This window comes from Chaetura pelagica, unplaced genomic scaffold, assembly GCF_000747805.2.
Source record: "Chaetura pelagica isolate M959 unplaced genomic scaffold, ChaPel_1.0 scaffold630, whole genome shotgun sequence".
NCBI lineage: Eukaryota > Metazoa > Chordata > Aves > Apodiformes > Apodidae > Chaetura > Chaetura pelagica.
The window spans coordinates 1,891,996-1,909,777 of NW_009951855.1; the positions used below are offsets into that span (position 1 = coordinate 1,891,996).

The 17,782-nt window shown below is 36.0% G+C and overlaps 2 protein-coding genes across 2 annotated transcripts in view; one reads left to right on the plus strand and one right to left on the minus strand.

Moving 5' to 3' along the window:
* Positions 1–17,194, minus strand: part of DNAH12 (dynein, axonemal, heavy chain 12) — an 18,969-nt gene extending 1,775 nt beyond the window's left edge. The window contains exons 1-16 of the mRNA XM_009993526.1: positions 17,105–17,194; positions 13,999–14,162; positions 11,910–12,000; positions 10,571–10,760; positions 9,368–9,440; positions 8,362–8,520; positions 7,577–7,772; positions 6,525–6,713; positions 5,312–5,462; positions 5,118–5,209; positions 4,686–4,864; positions 3,762–3,897; positions 2,939–3,064; positions 1,642–1,776; positions 1,005–1,198; positions 10–125 (exon numbers count right to left, since the gene is read on the minus strand). Of these exons, the coding sequence (XP_009991828.1) occupies positions 10–125; positions 1,005–1,198; positions 1,642–1,776; positions 2,939–3,064; positions 3,762–3,897; positions 4,686–4,864; positions 5,118–5,209; positions 5,312–5,462; positions 6,525–6,713; positions 7,577–7,772; positions 8,362–8,520; positions 9,368–9,440; positions 10,571–10,760; positions 11,910–12,000; positions 13,999–14,162; positions 17,105–17,194 (2,281 nt within the window). The remainder of the gene's footprint in view (positions 1–9; positions 126–1,004; positions 1,199–1,641; positions 1,777–2,938; positions 3,065–3,761; positions 3,898–4,685; positions 4,865–5,117; positions 5,210–5,311; positions 5,463–6,524; positions 6,714–7,576; positions 7,773–8,361; positions 8,521–9,367; positions 9,441–10,570; positions 10,761–11,909; positions 12,001–13,998; positions 14,163–17,104) is intronic.
* Positions 17,195–17,508: 314 nt separating this feature from the next.
* PDE12 (phosphodiesterase 12) overlaps positions 17,509–17,782 on the plus strand; it is a 4,463-nt gene continuing 4,189 nt past the window's right edge. The window contains exons 1-2 of the mRNA XM_009993538.1: positions 17,509–17,557; positions 17,628–17,780. Of these exons, the coding sequence (XP_009991840.1) occupies positions 17,509–17,557; positions 17,628–17,780 (202 nt within the window). The remainder of the gene's footprint in view (positions 17,558–17,627; positions 17,781–17,782) is intronic.

The following is a 17,782-nucleotide window of genomic DNA, read 5'->3' on the forward strand; positions in this document are numbered from 1 at the left end:
CCTGCTGACCTTTCTTCTGTTTCTGTTGGAACAGTCTTAATGCTTTGTCCATCTCACTATAAAACTCTTCAACCTCAGCCTCCATGCTTTCCACATCTTGTTCTGAACAGACTTCATCCATCCACCTGAGAAAAATCACAAGGTTAGAAAACATAGTAACAAACCTAGTCCACAATTAACACTTTGTTTTGCAATACAAATGAGAGACAGATTGCGAGTTATTTAAATTAAACCCAGGCTCTTGTTTCCATTTATTGTCATTCTACCAAAAATTCTAATGCACAGCTAAAGGTGGATTGCTCCTATTCTTCTATTAGTGTATCAAGTCACATACTAAAACCAAGTAACTACATGGATTAAGGAATATTTAAATTAAGCTCAATATGATATTAAAACATGCTGGGCCTTTGCATTAAAAAATATAATACTTTCTATGCATATCACAGTATAACTTTTAAAGAGTGCAGGAACCAATAAACCACCTCACTTAGAGATTCTACAGTTTTTGTGGCAGGATCTAGGCACCAAATAGCAGTGTAATCATTTGAGCACATCTATGTGGCGTTTTGAACAGCTGTCAGACTAAAAATGTTTCTCATCCCATACAGATTGTGAGCTTTCTAATTGAATTTCTTCCTTTTCTGGTGTACAAAATAGCTTATAACTAACCACATTTTTTCTTCCTATTACATTTCTTTCACAGAGCTTGTACTATTACAGGCTTCACCAGCACAACCAGTACAGCCAGAACCCAGTATGCAATATACTCCTTTGCATTCCATTCAAACAAACAAACAAACACAAAGCAAAAAACAACCTGACATTTTTTCCAGCTGAATCAAAACCAACAACCCTGACATGCAAATTATATTACTATTATACTTGAATTGCTATTATAAATGTTTATGAGAAAACATGTCCATATATTCTACATCTGACTCAAATAAAAACAGTGCAAGCATTTTTCCCCATTCTTCCTCATTTACCTTCAAGAGCTGAATTACCTTTTTTCTGTTCGTTGCCATCTCAGTATAAGAAGAAAGAGTTTCTGATATGGTTCAATCTCAGTTTTTAAGTTGCTGAGGAGTGGATAATCACTGGGTTTCCACCTGAGCAGAGCCTCTTCTTTATTAATTTGAGCTACTGTTTCATCAGCCTCCTGTATGCGTTTCTGTAAACCTCTCAGGTCAGCCACATACTGAAATAAAATAAACATATGTCTTGAGAGATTATTAAATTATGCTCTGAAAAGCTATCAAATTGAGAAATAAAAATATAATAAGCTTTCATGTTTATTAAAGTTTTAGAAAACATGAGTTGAAAACTTATCTCCTTATCCTGGAATGAATAAACTGTGAAGAACCCAGATAAACACCAAGAAAAATAAACTTGTTTTTATCATTACTGAATTTAAGAACATAAAACCATTTTCAGAATGTTTGAGCTATTTGCAAATAATGTCGCACGGGCCAGAATTCCATCCACTATGCTCTATACAAACTAGAGTAAAAAAACAAACAAGAACAACATTCACTTTACACATCTGTAAAATCTCAATCCTTGCTGGGACTACCTATCAGCTACTTTTGTATTAAACATACAAAACATTTCTACCCTTTTTATAGTAAATGTTAATCAGACCTCTTGTATGCAATCCAGTTCTGAGTAGTCTTCAAACTCTGCCACAGAACGTGCCAGCTTGTCTAATTCCACCATCAGTTTCTCACATTTATGTATTAGTGCTTGCTCTTTTCGACTTTTAGACCGTGCAAACAGCTACAAAACAATAATTTTTTTAATTATAAAAAAGCAACACAAAAGTGGTTGTACGTCCTTCCAATTATTAACATACATCGTACCTACTAAATTAAACACTTTGCACTAACAGAAAACAAACAATACAGATAACTCATTATCCTCACAATAAGTATAATTTCTTCAGGAGTTGCTTCCCATATGTCCCATTTAAGAGTGTGCAACTCCTATGTGCTAACATGGAACCTTCCCTTCAATAATCACAGCAGACAGGACTCCATGGAAGGTGTCCTTCAGCAATCAGAGAAGTGACAGAAAAGCTCCAGCTTCTACAGCATGAGGTGTAACCACTGTCACCAAAACCACTGGATGTATTACAGGAAGAAAAAAAGTCTCATCATTGGGATCCAATGCTATCTGCTAAATGAGGAGACATCTTCAGTTGCTGAAAGCCAATGCTATCCCACATGTAGCTACTGCTATAAAAGACAGAAATTCTAGCAACTTAAGACCACTCTAAAGCACAAGTTCTGCACACAGAGGAGATTCTCAGAAGGGTATGTTTTAAGTCTGATCCTAATTCACTAAATGAAAAAGAGGTCCTCAACTGTGATATTTAAAACATATTAATATTTTCTTTTTTAATGTTAATTCCTAAACATTTCTAGAATTATCAAATCTATAATAAATTACTACAGAAAGGCAAGAGAACACCAGAAGAATTGAACTACCATACCAGAGCCAGAAAGAATGCTAGCAAGATGAATACAAACAAGTGGAGGAAAAGAAAGTCATCTACACACACACAGAAAGAATAAGATGTTGCATGTTTTCTATTAAAGACTGCTACCTAAAAAGCACAACTCGCACTGTTCCTTTATTGACAGAACAAAATACCACTAATTAAATTATTTCCTGTCCAGAGCACTAACTACTAGGGGCCTGACATGTATATTTTCAGTACTAGCCAGCTGCAGCGCAGTGAATTTTGACCTTCCTACGAATTGGCTACTACTAACTAAAAGCAAGATAATATTTGCTGAAAGTTTTAAGTTACAGTGACAATTTTTTCAATTACTCCATAAAAAGTCCTCAGTTGCTATAAACATGTGGAAATAGGTTACTTATACATACATACCATACTTATACATACTTATACCATAAACTAAGATCATGTTCTTACAATGTCATGCTCCGCAAGAATAGAGTTAATCCTACTTGGCCATAATACAACTGCTGAATTCAGAGCAATGTCTTCAGAAGAAAATATACAAACATCTAACAAGTAATTCATTTGCCGACAGCACTCCTATAAAAAGAGATTGCACAAAACTTTAGTTACAACGGGTCTGTTTAAAACATAGGGTAGGACAATACTATCTACAAAAATAAAAGTCTACATTTAATTGACTTTTCAGAACTCAGAGCTTCTTCAGCCAACTGAGTATTAACATGCAAAACACATGTAAGTTATCTAAATCCCTGCCCTGTTAATGAGCTTTTTTCTCAAAACATGACCCCTGTGGCTTGTAAATCTACATGCAATAAAAAAATCTAAACATATAAATTCATCAGAATAAACGTGTGTTATATTTATAGATCTGTTACCATAACAAGAAATCTGATCACAGCGTCTTAACATATAGCAAAGAGCTTCGTATCCAGTCATGCTTCTGGCTGACCCACACCTTACACAATTTTTCCATTGTGTTCTCTGAGCACACACAAAGTACTACTGCTAATGCAACGTCATCCATGTTCTGCTCTAGTAAACTGCTTCTTGTGCATTCAAATTCATTACTGTTTTTACACAAAATCATCTTTACATGTTTGTATTACATTTTCACAAATAGCTTCCCACTTCTCTCTCAAGTAACACTGAGGGTACAGTTTATTCATATATGCAGCATGACTGGACTAAAGTCTCTGCACTGCAGAACGAGTTCTGTATTTGTATAGGTCAGCATGTTTGGTAAGAGATTAAGAATGAAAGGATAGTAATTTACCTTGATCCTTGACGACAGGTCCCGAATACCTTTAGTTTTGAACTTCTCCATGTAAGCTATTGTTTCCATCATTTCCTCTGTCGTCTCAGGAACTTTTAATGCACGTTCTTTCATTGTTTCAAATTCCCTGCATATCCTGCAAGTTTATTTAACAAAATATCCAGATTTCAAGATTTTAGTTTGACTAGCTTCAAGCTCAGCATTAATGGAATTAAGAGTTCAAATTATTTAAGTGCACAAACTTAAAAGTGCCCTGCACAAACTCCATGACTTTGTGAAACTAAACAGGGCATATGACCAAGTCAGTCTAGAAAAATACTGTTTATTAACTTCCAGTAATTAAACTGTTTGGATTTTGGTGTATTCCACAAACAATGCTTCGATTACTTTTGGTAAATACTTAAGTACAGTATCATTGGCAAACACACAAACACTTTCCTAGTAAATATTTTGTCATTTTGGTAATGTGGAATCACTAAAACTTGACTATAATTATTCATTTTACCTGAAGTATTTAATAGGACTTCACTCATGATTTAACACATACCTGCAAATTAACTGTTAGAATTGCTAAGTGTTACTGTTTGTCATTATCTATGAAAAGCTAGAAGTATCTGTCATGTAATAAGAGAATCTTGCTTGTCTTCCCTTTTGACAGTGCAGTAGTACTGTATTTCATCCTTAAAAAGGCAGAACAGCAATGAAGCCATTTGATCTTCTAGGTCCTCTATTATTTAAGTCTATTAGAAATTCCCCTATTTTTTCCATCTAAAGCAGAGGAAAAAATACATCAGCTCATGCAACTTCTATGAGATCATCAGTTATCCAAGAGTCCTCACTGGAGTATGGCATATTTGCATTTATTCTACATTTCTACTATGCATTTAACACACAGATCATTCCCAAGCAAAAAATTCTACTTACTTCTCATTTTCTTCTCTGTAATCCTGAACTATTTTATCCATTAACATGTTTGCAAAGGTGTTCGCCTTATTAGCCAAACCTTGCTTTAAATCCTCACAACTCAAGCAGATCATAGGGAAATCAGCCCCCTGGGGTAAACTCATAATTTCCTTCTTGAGGGTGAAGAATTCATCTATGAACTTCAGAAAAAACATTAGATTTGACACTTCAGAACTGTTATTTAAATATTTGGCTACATGCATAAGTACTACACAAGGAAAAAAATAATATTTATATTTATTATGGACTTCTAAGGGGGAAAAAATATTTAGGTTGTAGATAGCCAACATAATTTTCAGCTACACACTTAAGTGTCTGTTACCTTCTGTTCCCCTTTTATTATTGCTGTCTGTGTATTAAGAATGACATATAAAAGGTAGAATTAAAACTTACATCAGCATATTCATCAAAACTGTGTTCTTCTTTTTCAAATCTTTCTATCCGTGCCTGTGCAGTTCCATCTACAAGCCAGCCATACCTTTCAACTACAGTTCAATAATATTATATTAATACTATAATAATGCCTATGCTGCACAGTACTTAATTCAAAGTAGTAACAGTTATTTAAACACTCTTCCATCACTCACCATAGCTCTCAAAATACTTCTTTGGACCTTCTAAGTTGTCTCTGATACAGTTTATCAATGTAGATGTGGCCCATGCCCTGACATGACTAGGAAGCTCAGCGTCCAGAGTTGCTGTTCCTCCCATTAGCCAAGAACGTACTGTTTGGACGTCCTAGTAGGAAGTACAAATTCTGATTAGTTACATTTTAAAAAAAGCAATAGAGGGATACACACATTTTAAAAGGAAGTTGCAATCTGCAGAAGACACTGTATTATAAAAGCATGAGACCCTAATCATTACCAAGGCCAAGTGCTTCATACACACCTAGAACATCTCTTCCCAATTCAAAAACTTCAACAGGAAACATGTAACAGGAATTAAAAAAAACCCAAATATTACATAAAATAAATTCTATCCTATGTGCAAACAGACAAAACTAAACTGAAAACATGTCTCTGAAAGTACCACAGTGCATGATTAAAGGCCACAAGGCCTCAGTCCACAAGGATACATTTAAAGCCTCCAGAAAGGCTGTAATCACTGGAGTCACAGATTGGTTCCTGAGACATAAAATTTTAAATATTGTATATATTAGTTGTTAGGAATTTGAGGCTCTCTTCTTCTTAGAAATAAAAGGATTATCAACTCTAATTTTCCTTATTCTTTCTCTAGGGATCTTAATTATGTGTTTATTGTAAATCATAGCACATATAACTAAGGTGCCAATTATATTTCTATGCAAAATGTTGCTTCACAGAAAGTACACACTGCAGAAATACTGGATTTTCAATATTAAAAATAAATACATAAATTATAATATGTAGTTACTTACATCAAAGCACTCCCAGGTTCTCTAAACATACCAAAGAATAAAATAAAAGTGTTATATTTTAGCTAACTTTTCTTCCTGGGTAAGCAGTCACACTGACTAACGTTTACCTAACAAGCAGAGAATTCATGTTAAGACACAGACACAGCTTTGCAGAGTAAAACAGCAGACTAATACCATCAGTAACAGGTTTTTTTGAACAAGAAAGAACAAAATGAGATTCAGAGTCTTGAGTTCCACAAGACATCAAGATTCATAATGTGACATGCAGAATGATTGTGGAAAGTTAATTCCTCAAGTTGCATTTTGCTTCCTATTACCCTGGCAGTCAGAGTCTTAAATTACTAATATTTTCACATGCAGAGCAACTTAGCAGTTGCATATTTAAAAAGATAAATGCACACCTGGAGAGTCTGTCCTACACGATTTACTACAAACAGAATAGCTTCTTCAAAGTCGGGGAGGCTTGGATAAAACTCCATTATATTTTCATCAAGAGTCAATTCCATCTTAAATAAAGGTAGACAATTCCCGTCTTCAGGAACAAAATGTTTCACAAAATCTTCAACTGTTCTTCCCAATAATTCTTTCAGCTAGGTAATAATATAGGCCACCTATTAGTTGAAAGAACAGAAAGCCCCACCCCACATTTCCTTCATGCAGTAAGCCAGGATTTCCATTCATTTTAGTACTTTAAACTTGATACATGGATAACAGACATAGTGTGAGTTTCTCTAATGATTTCAGTGGGCATTAGTCCCAACCCTTAAAGGACGTTAACAAATGAACAAGCAAACAAACTTTTCAGTAAAGCCCACATGTTTTTGCTACAAAAGTTTATTAATAATAAATGCTTTAAGAACAAATTACCTGGAATGCATTTTACTCTTTTTTTTGTTAATATGACAATTATTTTATTACATTGTTGTTACATTACTTTTCTACAAAGCAAAAAATGTTTAATCCTAAAAATTTCTGCCTTCTTGAGTGCTGAAGATGTATATGCCCACATATTACATTCTTAAATATAATAATGTAAACAAAAGCTGCTTTACACTAACTATAAAAGATCTTTAATTTTCAGTAAACTAAGAACTTAGAAGAACAATTGTCAGTCTGAAATCAACAATTACATTTGAATGCTGTGCTGTTATTATTAAATAAATCAATCCATTTGAAATTCCTAAAACAAAAAAACAACTGAGAAACACTCTTATAACTTCATGTAAAATGACAATTTTCTGTGTCTATAAACTAGAAGATGTAGACAAGGCCACATACTTATTTTAAATAAAGGCATTTAAAAGTAATTAGCACTTTGAATATTTTACTAGATTATATGCAGTAGATACCTGACAATGATTGATTCAACAGGCCCTGTATCACATCATGTGCTGACTCATTAAAATGACCTAAATTTCTCATGAAGTTCATCATGGAGAGAAAAGATTTTTACCTGATTAGACATAAGTGTAGCCACACAGTTAAAAAAAGAGTCAACCTGATCCAACTTTACACCATCCAATGCCTCATTCTCACTAAAGAGACTGAGAACATTTTTATACCATGTATTCAGTATCTTCTCTTCTGCTTGGGAACAGCTTGAAGACACATAAGCCTTTAGATTTTCACAGTTAATTGGCTTTTGTTGTCTAGAAAAGAAAGTTACAGTCAACTTTATAAACAGAATTAAAACCCAAAGCAACACTAATCTATACTGAATTACAAACCTGTTTTTTAGCAGAGTATTGCACCTGTAAACTTAAATGAGGAAAAAATATCCCAAACCAGAAGAAATAATGAGGACAAAGATAATAAAAATATCTTTTTGAAAATTATTAAAAGAAAAATCTGCAAGATTAAAAATAAAATTCAACGGATTAAAACCAGCAAGAAATCTGATTGTTAGGGTTAGCATAGAATTCCCTACAAATAGTAATGCTACCTCAAGCAGACTTCTACATGGATCATGGCATAAAGATTAAACAATGACACCCCTTTACGGAATTAAAAGGCAAAACATAAAAAAGGGCTGATACTACCAGCAACTTCAGCACCAATAAAATATTTATGCATAGAGATAAGTTAAATGTGTTATAATGCAAAGTAACCTACTCCAAGAACATTAAACAACACATTGAAGAAATTTGCTGTAGAATAAACCCTCCCACAAATAACAGAACTGAACAAACTCTTCTTTACCAGCTTAAAAAACCTGTACAGGTTAAGAATTAACTTTACCTGAAACTTGAAAAATCTACTAGAAGGAAGTCAGAGAACGCTGAAGAACCGAAGTCCAGTAGAGTTCTCATTGTGGGGTGAACAATGTGCAAGTTGGAAAGGATTTGATTTTTTGCTTGGATAAAACTCTTACGCCACGGTGTAGAAAAGTCCAGGCCTCTGAAAAACATTAAATCCAACAACCAAACAGGTGAAATGCTCAAGAAATACTTGATGAAAACATTCTTACATATAAAAAGGAGTATTAAAAAGCTTATTCCATTACATGAACAGTTATTTAAGTGCCAAACACATATTCCAAATATAGTGCAGTGGAAGCCACAAAGATAATTCATCTGATCAACCATGTTTTATACTCCAGAGAATTTCAGATCACCTGCTCTTCCTGAAGCTCTTTCAAAGTAAACTTCTAGCTGCACTAACTGCTATCAGCAAGTATTGTTCAATATTTAGATGGCACATGTGCTGATGCTTCAGCAAATTGTGCAATTCAGATCACAATATTCTGTCTACTTGAATTCCTCTTCAATTTTGGCAGATCATAAATAGCCTTTCCTTTGGTGTCAAGGGTTCACCTCAAAAAGTCAGATTAAACCAGTTTTAGGCTGTTATAGTACTGTACCATGCTGCTGTCTGTCAATATGCTGCCCCACACACACTTCATTCCAGAGGCGGCTGAAGTGTAAGTTTTGTGTCCTGGCACTCAGAGCCGTAAGTCTCATTTGCAGTTGTTAGTACTACTCATGTAACTGCAATGCGTGCGTGTGTGTATATATATACATACAGATATATATATAACAACAGCAACAAAACAGTTAGTGCTAAAACTTGGCAAAGCCCTCAGCTAAAGGATGTCCAAATGTAAGATCCTCTACAGACAGAAAAAATGTCTTAAGGGACTCCAGAATTAATACTGAGCCTTAACTCAGTTCATGCAGCTCGACATTAATTTAACTCACGCAACTGTGTTTTGCCAATGGATTATTTGCTAAATTAATCCACTCACAGAGGTAGGGAAGGCAAAGGTGCCTCCTCATCTTTAAGTCCATCTATGTCTGGTTTAATAAGAACACGTCGCACTAGAAAAATAAATGGTATGAACATTAGAAGAACATTAAACCATACTCAATAGGCACTGCACTTCCTCAGTCTTTCTCTAGGTTGAGCCAAGCACATAGCAGGATAGAAAAGTAACCATATTAGCCAAGTCTTCAAAACACATGCTCCCAAAGGTAACTCAAAATCACAGCTTCTGCTAAATTATCTATACAGATTCAGGTGGCCTAATACCAGTTCTGTCCCCTATTCGTTAAGGTTTTTATTAAATAATTAAGTACTTTCTTAAGTGATTTCTTGACTTCTACAATTCTATTATTCTACATTTTTATAGGAATTTTGTTTAATATCCTTATAGCAGCATACTATACATATATATACATTGTTATCCCACCAATGACACTATGAAGTCCCATGTTAACATATGTATTTTTTTAAATCTGCATTTTAAAAAATAAGATCAACCATCCACCAAAATACTGACAAAATCAGTCTCAATATCAAATACTGTAATTGTAAATTAAGAAATAAATTAATCCATAGTTTCCAGTGAATGTATTTTCAAAATTCCAATTAATGAATCTTTTAAAAGAGTTTAAAAATCAAAATGAGTTGTATGAGTCATAACTGAAAATAGCTAATTATCTTAACAGATTTTTATTGCCAACTTCCTCATGCATAGAAAGCAGCATAAGCAAACTTATGGCAGTGTTCGTGGATGGACAGCTTAAAAAAAGCTGATGGCCCTGAAGAAGTTAAAAAAACGAAAAAGAATTACTAATACATAAGAAGTTTCTACTTTCTTTAGTAGAAAACAGCAATACATTCTTACATCCAATTAACTAAACATGTGAAAAACGTAATGAAGTAAGGTCTAGCAACCAGCCTCTCTCACAAAGTCTACAGCTGTCTTGTCTTTGCTTGAACTGTACCTTTGCTGGTTAGTTTTTCACTAGTTCAAATAAAATCAGCAAGTTCTGCCTTAACATCACAGCAAATACACATTTGATGAGGCAGAAAAAGAGAAATCCACAGTTAATTACAAAGATCATGCCTGGCTGAAAGAACAATCTAGAAACATTTTCAGAGGGAGAATATGGAACAGCTTATATATACATAATAATAATAGTATTGTATAAGTGCTAGAACTTACCCATAAATCTTCTCATGCTTATTTCATAGTCCTTTATTATCTCCCCTAAAAGCTGCTCAGTTAACAGCTTTTCATTTTTGCCTTCCATAAGTGACTGTGGCACCAATGAGAGCAGAGACATAAGCCACTGTTGCTGAATGGGAACCATTGGATTACTTAGCACACGACTCTTCATAAAGAGATAGTTTGTCTGAAAGGACAACATTGTCAGAGGTCTAATAATTGGTTAAGTATTTTTGCATTAGGCTTGATGATGATGTCTCTCTCTATTCACCGTGGTTGGCAAAATAGTCTCCCTGTATGGTTGCTTAAATACAAAAGATTGTACTTTTTACTATGGCCTTTTCCTTGTTTCTCCACTGAAGTTCATGACCAAGAGCAACACAGCTGAAGGTCCACATTATTGTCCTTGGGATGAACATTTATCCAGCAAAAATTATGCACAAATGGTGGATGGGGTTGGCCAAAGCAATGGCTATTTATACTTTTGGGTGATAGGCATCTGGATCTCTGGTCTTCAGAATTAATTTACCTAACATTGGCTAGCAAAATATACATGTTTCCTTAAGCTATTTAATATAAATATTTCAATGCTGATTTGATTTTAAAGTGGTCCTCAGAGATGAAGTCTTATTTTTAAAACTATATACAAATTCTAGGATTTGTACATGTTCTCCAGATTGGGAGAACAATGTCAAAGGCTACTTTTTGTGCAGGTTAAAGTACAATCTATGACCTCAGCTGAAAAACATCTGAAGCCTTTTAGAATTTTTTTCTAAGTCATGATCTTTAACTAAGGTTTAGATCAAAATTTAAACTATTGATGGACATACTTTCTGTAACAGAGAAATACTTTCCTTCTATTAGATTACAGTAAAAGATTCCTGTTTTGCTTCTTAATTTTCCCCAAGACTACTGAAAAAGCTTTTCCTGTTTAGCCACCATTAATTCCACATAACATACTCAACCCATCTGACTAGAGATTGTTCACCCTTCTACTCTAAAAAAGCTGAAGAAAGCATTTAACTCACTCTTCGTTGTCTCTTCTCACTGTTCATCTGTATAAAAAGGACAGAAAATCCTAATGTATTAAAAACACATAAAGCAAAAAACAAATCAGAAATATAAAATGTAACAAATATTATTCCTAAACAAAGACTTTATTCTGTAAATGTACAGGTATCAATTTCAACGGGACTACTTGAGCACATAAATATATTGATGAATTACTAAGGATGGAGATGAGCATATTTAAGTAAATACTAGTATTAAGAGGTGTAAATGCCCCATTACCAAAGAACAAAACAGCCACCAGTTGAAATAATAAATACTTTCTCACAGTGGAAGGTAGTTCCGGAATAGGGGGTGGAGGAGCTCTGTGCTCTTTCTCTTCCATGGATATGCGATAGGCTTTTAAAGCTCGATCAATTCTAAAGTAAAGCACCAAGTCAGAATTGTAGAAAAACTACAAATAATATATTAAAAATAATGGTCTAATTTAAATTGATACAATCTCTTTGATACTGTTTCTTCCTGTTTACTAGTTCTTTGATCACTAAAAACGTTGCCTTTGCATATTCTGTCTTCCCTCACATAAAGCACCACATTTATCTTGACCACAATCACTATATATATATATATACACACTTATGCCTTGATTCACCTCATCTAGTTGCCCTGTGCTCCTGTTAGGATTATATCTTATTTCTCCTCAACTAACTACAACAGACCTTGTCCAACTGTATTATGAAAAAAAGAAAAAAGCACAGAACAAAACTCCTAGGCAAGTTTATTTTAAGACCAGCTCTTCTGTACTGCCTGTGGTTATAAATCGCTGAACAACTATCAGAAAACTTTACATTTCAAGTATACAATGAAATCAATGCCTCATGGAACCTTATTTAAAAGAAAGTCCCATTTGCACAGAAATGTCATTGAATTGATGTTCCAACAGAATATACTCTTTGTCAGATGGCTAGTCAGCAGTCATCTTTCTGCACAGTCAGTTCACTACAATTTAGTTTACATTTTCAGCATACTGAACACCTGCATGCCCAAACTGCACTCTGCTATTGCAGGTGTCATTAAAAGGTCAGGACTTTCTTCAGATTTGTAATATAACAAGTATTTAAAGTATTAAAAGAAAGGAAACATCTTTCACTACTTCTAACTTCAATAAAGATTACCTGTTTTTCTAACTGATTGTTGCTACCACTATTTTAAAAATAATGTAATCCCCTATATTTGACACATATCAGATTCCCTTCTGTGACAAATTCTTCTCGGATTTCCATACTGGAACTCAGTTTTAAGACCACTGCTTAGCTCCAACAAAGCCAACAATTTGTGACACCTATAAGTATCTTTCAAAAGACAACCTGTAATACTTGGCCACTTAAAAATTTAGCCACAGGAGTGGAATATAAATTGCATAGGAATTAGGCAAGTAGCTGGTTACCATCACCAAATCTAGTCACAGCAAATGGAATCACCAAACCCACAGCAAGAAAAAATAAATTCTTCATGTCAGTGACAATACTTAAAATTAGTTAAATTTATATTATATGTAGGTCTTTAATCTCCATTTCTTCTTCTGAAGGCCAAAACAATTTTTATGTGCTTTTTAATCCCATCAAATACTATTTGATGTCCTTACCATTTTCATCCTTGATGTCAAAATGCAAGTTGCTATACATTTCATAACACTACTACAAACAATACAACCTTAGCCCACATAATTCTCATGTTTATGCCAAGATAATCAATATGTCTGGGGTTTAGTCAGTAAGTTCCTGAAAATAATGTAAGCATAAACTTCTATCAAAATAATAAAGACATTTAAATAACTTCATTTTCTATTAGACCTACAAAAGTTACACAAAAGCAGCCTTTTCTTATTGTCTTTTCTCCTTTGCAAATTAAAATCTTGAAAGACAATTTTAAGTGAATTTACCAATCATCTTAGCAGCTCTGCTCCTCTGGCAATGACACAGATCACTAAGCTCAGCAGAAAATGCATTGAGATACTGACAATGAAGTCTGTTAGAAGCAGACCCATGTTTGGATCATTCATACAAAAGCAAGCAAATAATGCAGACTTTGATCCTCTTTGAAAAAGGTTTTCAAAAAAGATTTTTTTTTTCAGGCTATCATAAACAACATAAAAATGTGAAGGTCCTTTGCTCCTCACAACTCACTCCAACAAACATACCTCAAGTAGATTTGGGGTTCTGTAAAAGAAAAAACACCAGAGATTCCATCCAATGTTCTGCTATTATTAGTGATTTTAGATGGAAAGTGTTCAGCACTGCAACAGTAACATCAAAACCCTCTGAAGTTAACAGTCATCATTATTATTTCTCAAGTGTCAATTGTGCAAGGTATCTTTTATTTGAATTGCAACATTTATTGAATTACATGAAACTCACAGTAACTGATTAAGCATCTTTTGTTGCTCATTGCATCTTCGGTATGCCAACAATTTATTTTGCAACGGTGACGTATCAGATGTGACTGATGAAGGTAAAACAGTGGGACTGAAAAAGGTTCTCAAAGCCTTTTCATTGGAAGGTTCTCCATCTGAGTGCGCCATCTGAAACCACAACAAAAACAAGATTCTAGAATACAATTAATCCTGTCCAGAAGTTTAGTAGATGCACGTATTAAGTTGAATTTATATAAGATGTAAAATGAGATAGCATCAGGGATTTCCACAATTTAAGTATGAAAGTTTATCTTTCAGAAAACAGAAAAAAATACAAATATTGCTGAAAACTGCTTTGCTAAAACTGCAAAGTTCAACAGAAAGGCCATACTAAGTCTACAAGAGCAAAAACAGTGGTATAGTCCTATTAACTCAAGAGTAGCACACCACATTTAAGTAAAGGTATGTTACAAGTCTCTTTTAAGTGCTACCAGCTGCACACAACACAAAGGGAGCCTATTAACTCACCCCAGCTGACGGCACCAGATTGGCCCTGCTCTAAGCACCTGTTCTGATGGGGCCTTGCTGGGGCTTCAGTAAGCCATTACCTACTCCCTTCTCATCCAATCAATAAAAAAAAGTTGCTGCCTCATTAAGTCCACCCATGCTAGATAACATGGAACAAATTTGAACAAGGGAGACTTCTGAATTCTGAGGGAAAAAAAAATGCCCAGTCTTTATATTTGGTATTACTATAAAGATAAAGCTGGAGCAGATTTTCAAATATAGCATCCTAGAATTCTAATTTAGTGAGAACTTTAAAGGAAAAGAAACAAAGCCATAGTTACATCAACATGACTTATAGTTTCACCACAATGTCAAACAAATGAGAGCAAAATGATGAGGTTAGTCTTCAGATACTATACCACTGTCAAAGAAGACAGCAAAAGAGCAGGAAATTATCAAGAAAGCATTTACATAAAAAACCAGCACCCCATTCTCATTTTTATGTTTGTCAAGGAAAAAGTAATTAAGCTTGTGGTTTTTTATGTGCGAAGTAATCATTAAGAGTTCTGTTCCACACATTTATTTTGTAAGAAGCAGTGTAAAACTGAAGACTGTTTAGCATTAACTGTGTTGCTGAAAGTTCTTTTGATGAACGTAAAAAGACTGCTTGAGAACTCTGTCTCACATATAAACATACATCTTCATCAACATAGAATATCCCTAGTGTCCTGGTTTGAGCCAGGATGAAGCCAATTTTTCTTTTTACTGATTTTTTTTCCTTCAGTAAGCTTTCTTTTAACTAGCAACAGTGTGTTCTGCTAGGCTGATGAGACAGAGGAATGTTTTTCTAACTACTGAGGCTTCAAGGTCGCACCTTCACTCTGCCAGCTCAGACACTATGGGGAGATCTGTGACCCCCCCGTAGGAGGCTGAGTTAGACAGACAGCAAAATTGGCCAAAGATATTCCATTCCATATATCTACGTAAGCTCAGAGGAAGGTCAGAGATCACAGAAGACAACTTCCTTCCTTCTTCTTCTTCCCTTCTCTTCCGTCCATGGCCGGCGTCCAGGGAGGACTCTGTTCATCCATCACCGTCGATCCTCAGGCTTGATCTCTCGTGACCCCCATAACTCTCTGCTTTCTCCAGCAGCAGCTCCGGGATTCCTCGAGACTCTTCCCAGTTCAGGGAAGTGCTGTGGGAGTGGCTGGGGGTGGGAGGTGGTGAGAGGCTTTTGCCCACACCTGAATATATCTGTATATAATTGTATATATTTTCTTGTATCATTTATTAGTGTTTTAATTAAAGCTGTGTAGTTTAGTTTTCAATCCAGCCAAGTCTCTCTCTTTTTCTCTCTCTCCTTCCCTACCCGGGTTGGGGGGGAGGGGATCGAGAGCATTGTTGTCGGACCTGAGTCAAATGGTGACACCTAGAGACAGTTTTGTATATGTTTACCCAAAGCAGAGCAGGCTGTAACGTAACTTCACCTGCCTGTCTGGAAATATTTATCTGAGCTACAGAAACAAGTATTTCCAAGAGTTTCCAAGCCTCCTCAGCCACACACAGAGCAAATGAGGGACAACTCCCCAGAGCACCGTGCCCTTCACACCTGGGGACAATTACCCACGGCCCTTCGCAGCTCCCTACAAAAACATTATTTTCCCAGCCAGATCTCTAACCGTCTCCCTTCTGCTTTCAGACCAGGCTTCTGCCTTGAAAATATGGGGACACACAAGCCTTAAACGAGAGCTGTGCCTGCCAAGACTCCTCCTGTTAACAAGGTTCACCTGTCCAAAATAGCACGTTCATTAACCTATTCACAGAGTGTTTGTTGCACTTCGTGCAATACCAAGCTACTAATGTGCTCTTGTTGATGACAGTTATTAATTGAAATCAATAAAATTTTGGTGAAAAATAACATTGGGGGGGAAAAAATCACATTAAAAAAAGGAGAAAAAAGACAGGGCTTAGATAAGAGTGAAACAGTAAAAATTAAGACAAAGCCACACTCTAATTAGAGAACATGCCAAGTAGTCAACAGCCTGGCCTTGAGCCAGGCCTGCAAGACACCTGCTAGACTGATGAAAGGGATGGAAAGAAACACCACCCACAGCTACAGCTTGGTTACAGCCTTCAGGACTGGGTAGAAAAACGTTGAGTAACTGGGTACACCGTGTTACAGAATCACAGAAGGTTATCTAGTAGCATACTGAAATACCCAGCTATGGGCTAGAGTGATTCCTACTAACAACAAGCCCCACACTCTTTGAGAAGTTGTAGTGTTGCCTCTTTAAATGGAAGTGAGAAATTAATTGACCAGTCATGGTGTGAATGACAGAATCATGTTAATGGATGAAGCTCTTGCTCACGTTTTGGGGCATACATGTAGCACTTGCATTTCAGAAAACTGAGCTTGCTTTGTGGAATGCCACCCTGCTGCCTTTTCTGCACAGCACTGAACATTAAAAGCAAATCTCTCAGCTCTTGTGTGGAGTGGATTCTTGCACACGGGCTGGTGGACACCATTTTCAAGACAACATTGTGATATAAAAAAAAAAAACAACAACAAAAAAAACACCTTAAGACACTTGGCAAAATCTTACCTTAAATCTCTTAGTCTGCCACAGAACTTGACTAAGCAAGTAAGTCTCTCTGCTCCAGGGTTCTGCCTGCACAAAGCAGATAAAAACCATCGTGTTCTAGGCTGCAGCAGGACTGCTTAATAACTTATAATTAACAACCACACAATGGATAGCTGTTACTAAGCTCTACATCACGTAAAACTATAAATGGAAATTTTAACACAATCCAGAGGTTTACTGCCCACTTGCCCACATGTGACTCAGAGATTTTGCAATACCGATTTTCTGTCTGTGGGCAGAGCCCCACATCCAGAAGCTGCAAGAACAAACACTAAAGAGCTTTAGACCCGTTTTCAAAGTCCTGGGCACGTTCCCAAGACATTTTACCAGCCCAAGACTACTCAGTTTGAAGTTTAAACGCAGACATGGAACACTTTCCCACAAGCAGAACCCAAGCCCTCGATCCCAAGATAGGTACTCATAAGCAGTTTGAAACCAACTGCACCTCCTGCGGGAAACCAGCCCCCCCCCAGCCCTTGGCCAGGTGGCGGGGAGGCCTTCCCTGAGGGATTCCGCTGCCGAGAGAACAAGCCCGGCTCCTTCCCCAGGCAGCCTAACGGCACCGCGCAGCGCGACCCCCGCGCAGCAGCAGCAGGAGGAGCGGAGCCCAGCGCAGCCTGGAGCCCCGCAGCCCCGAGC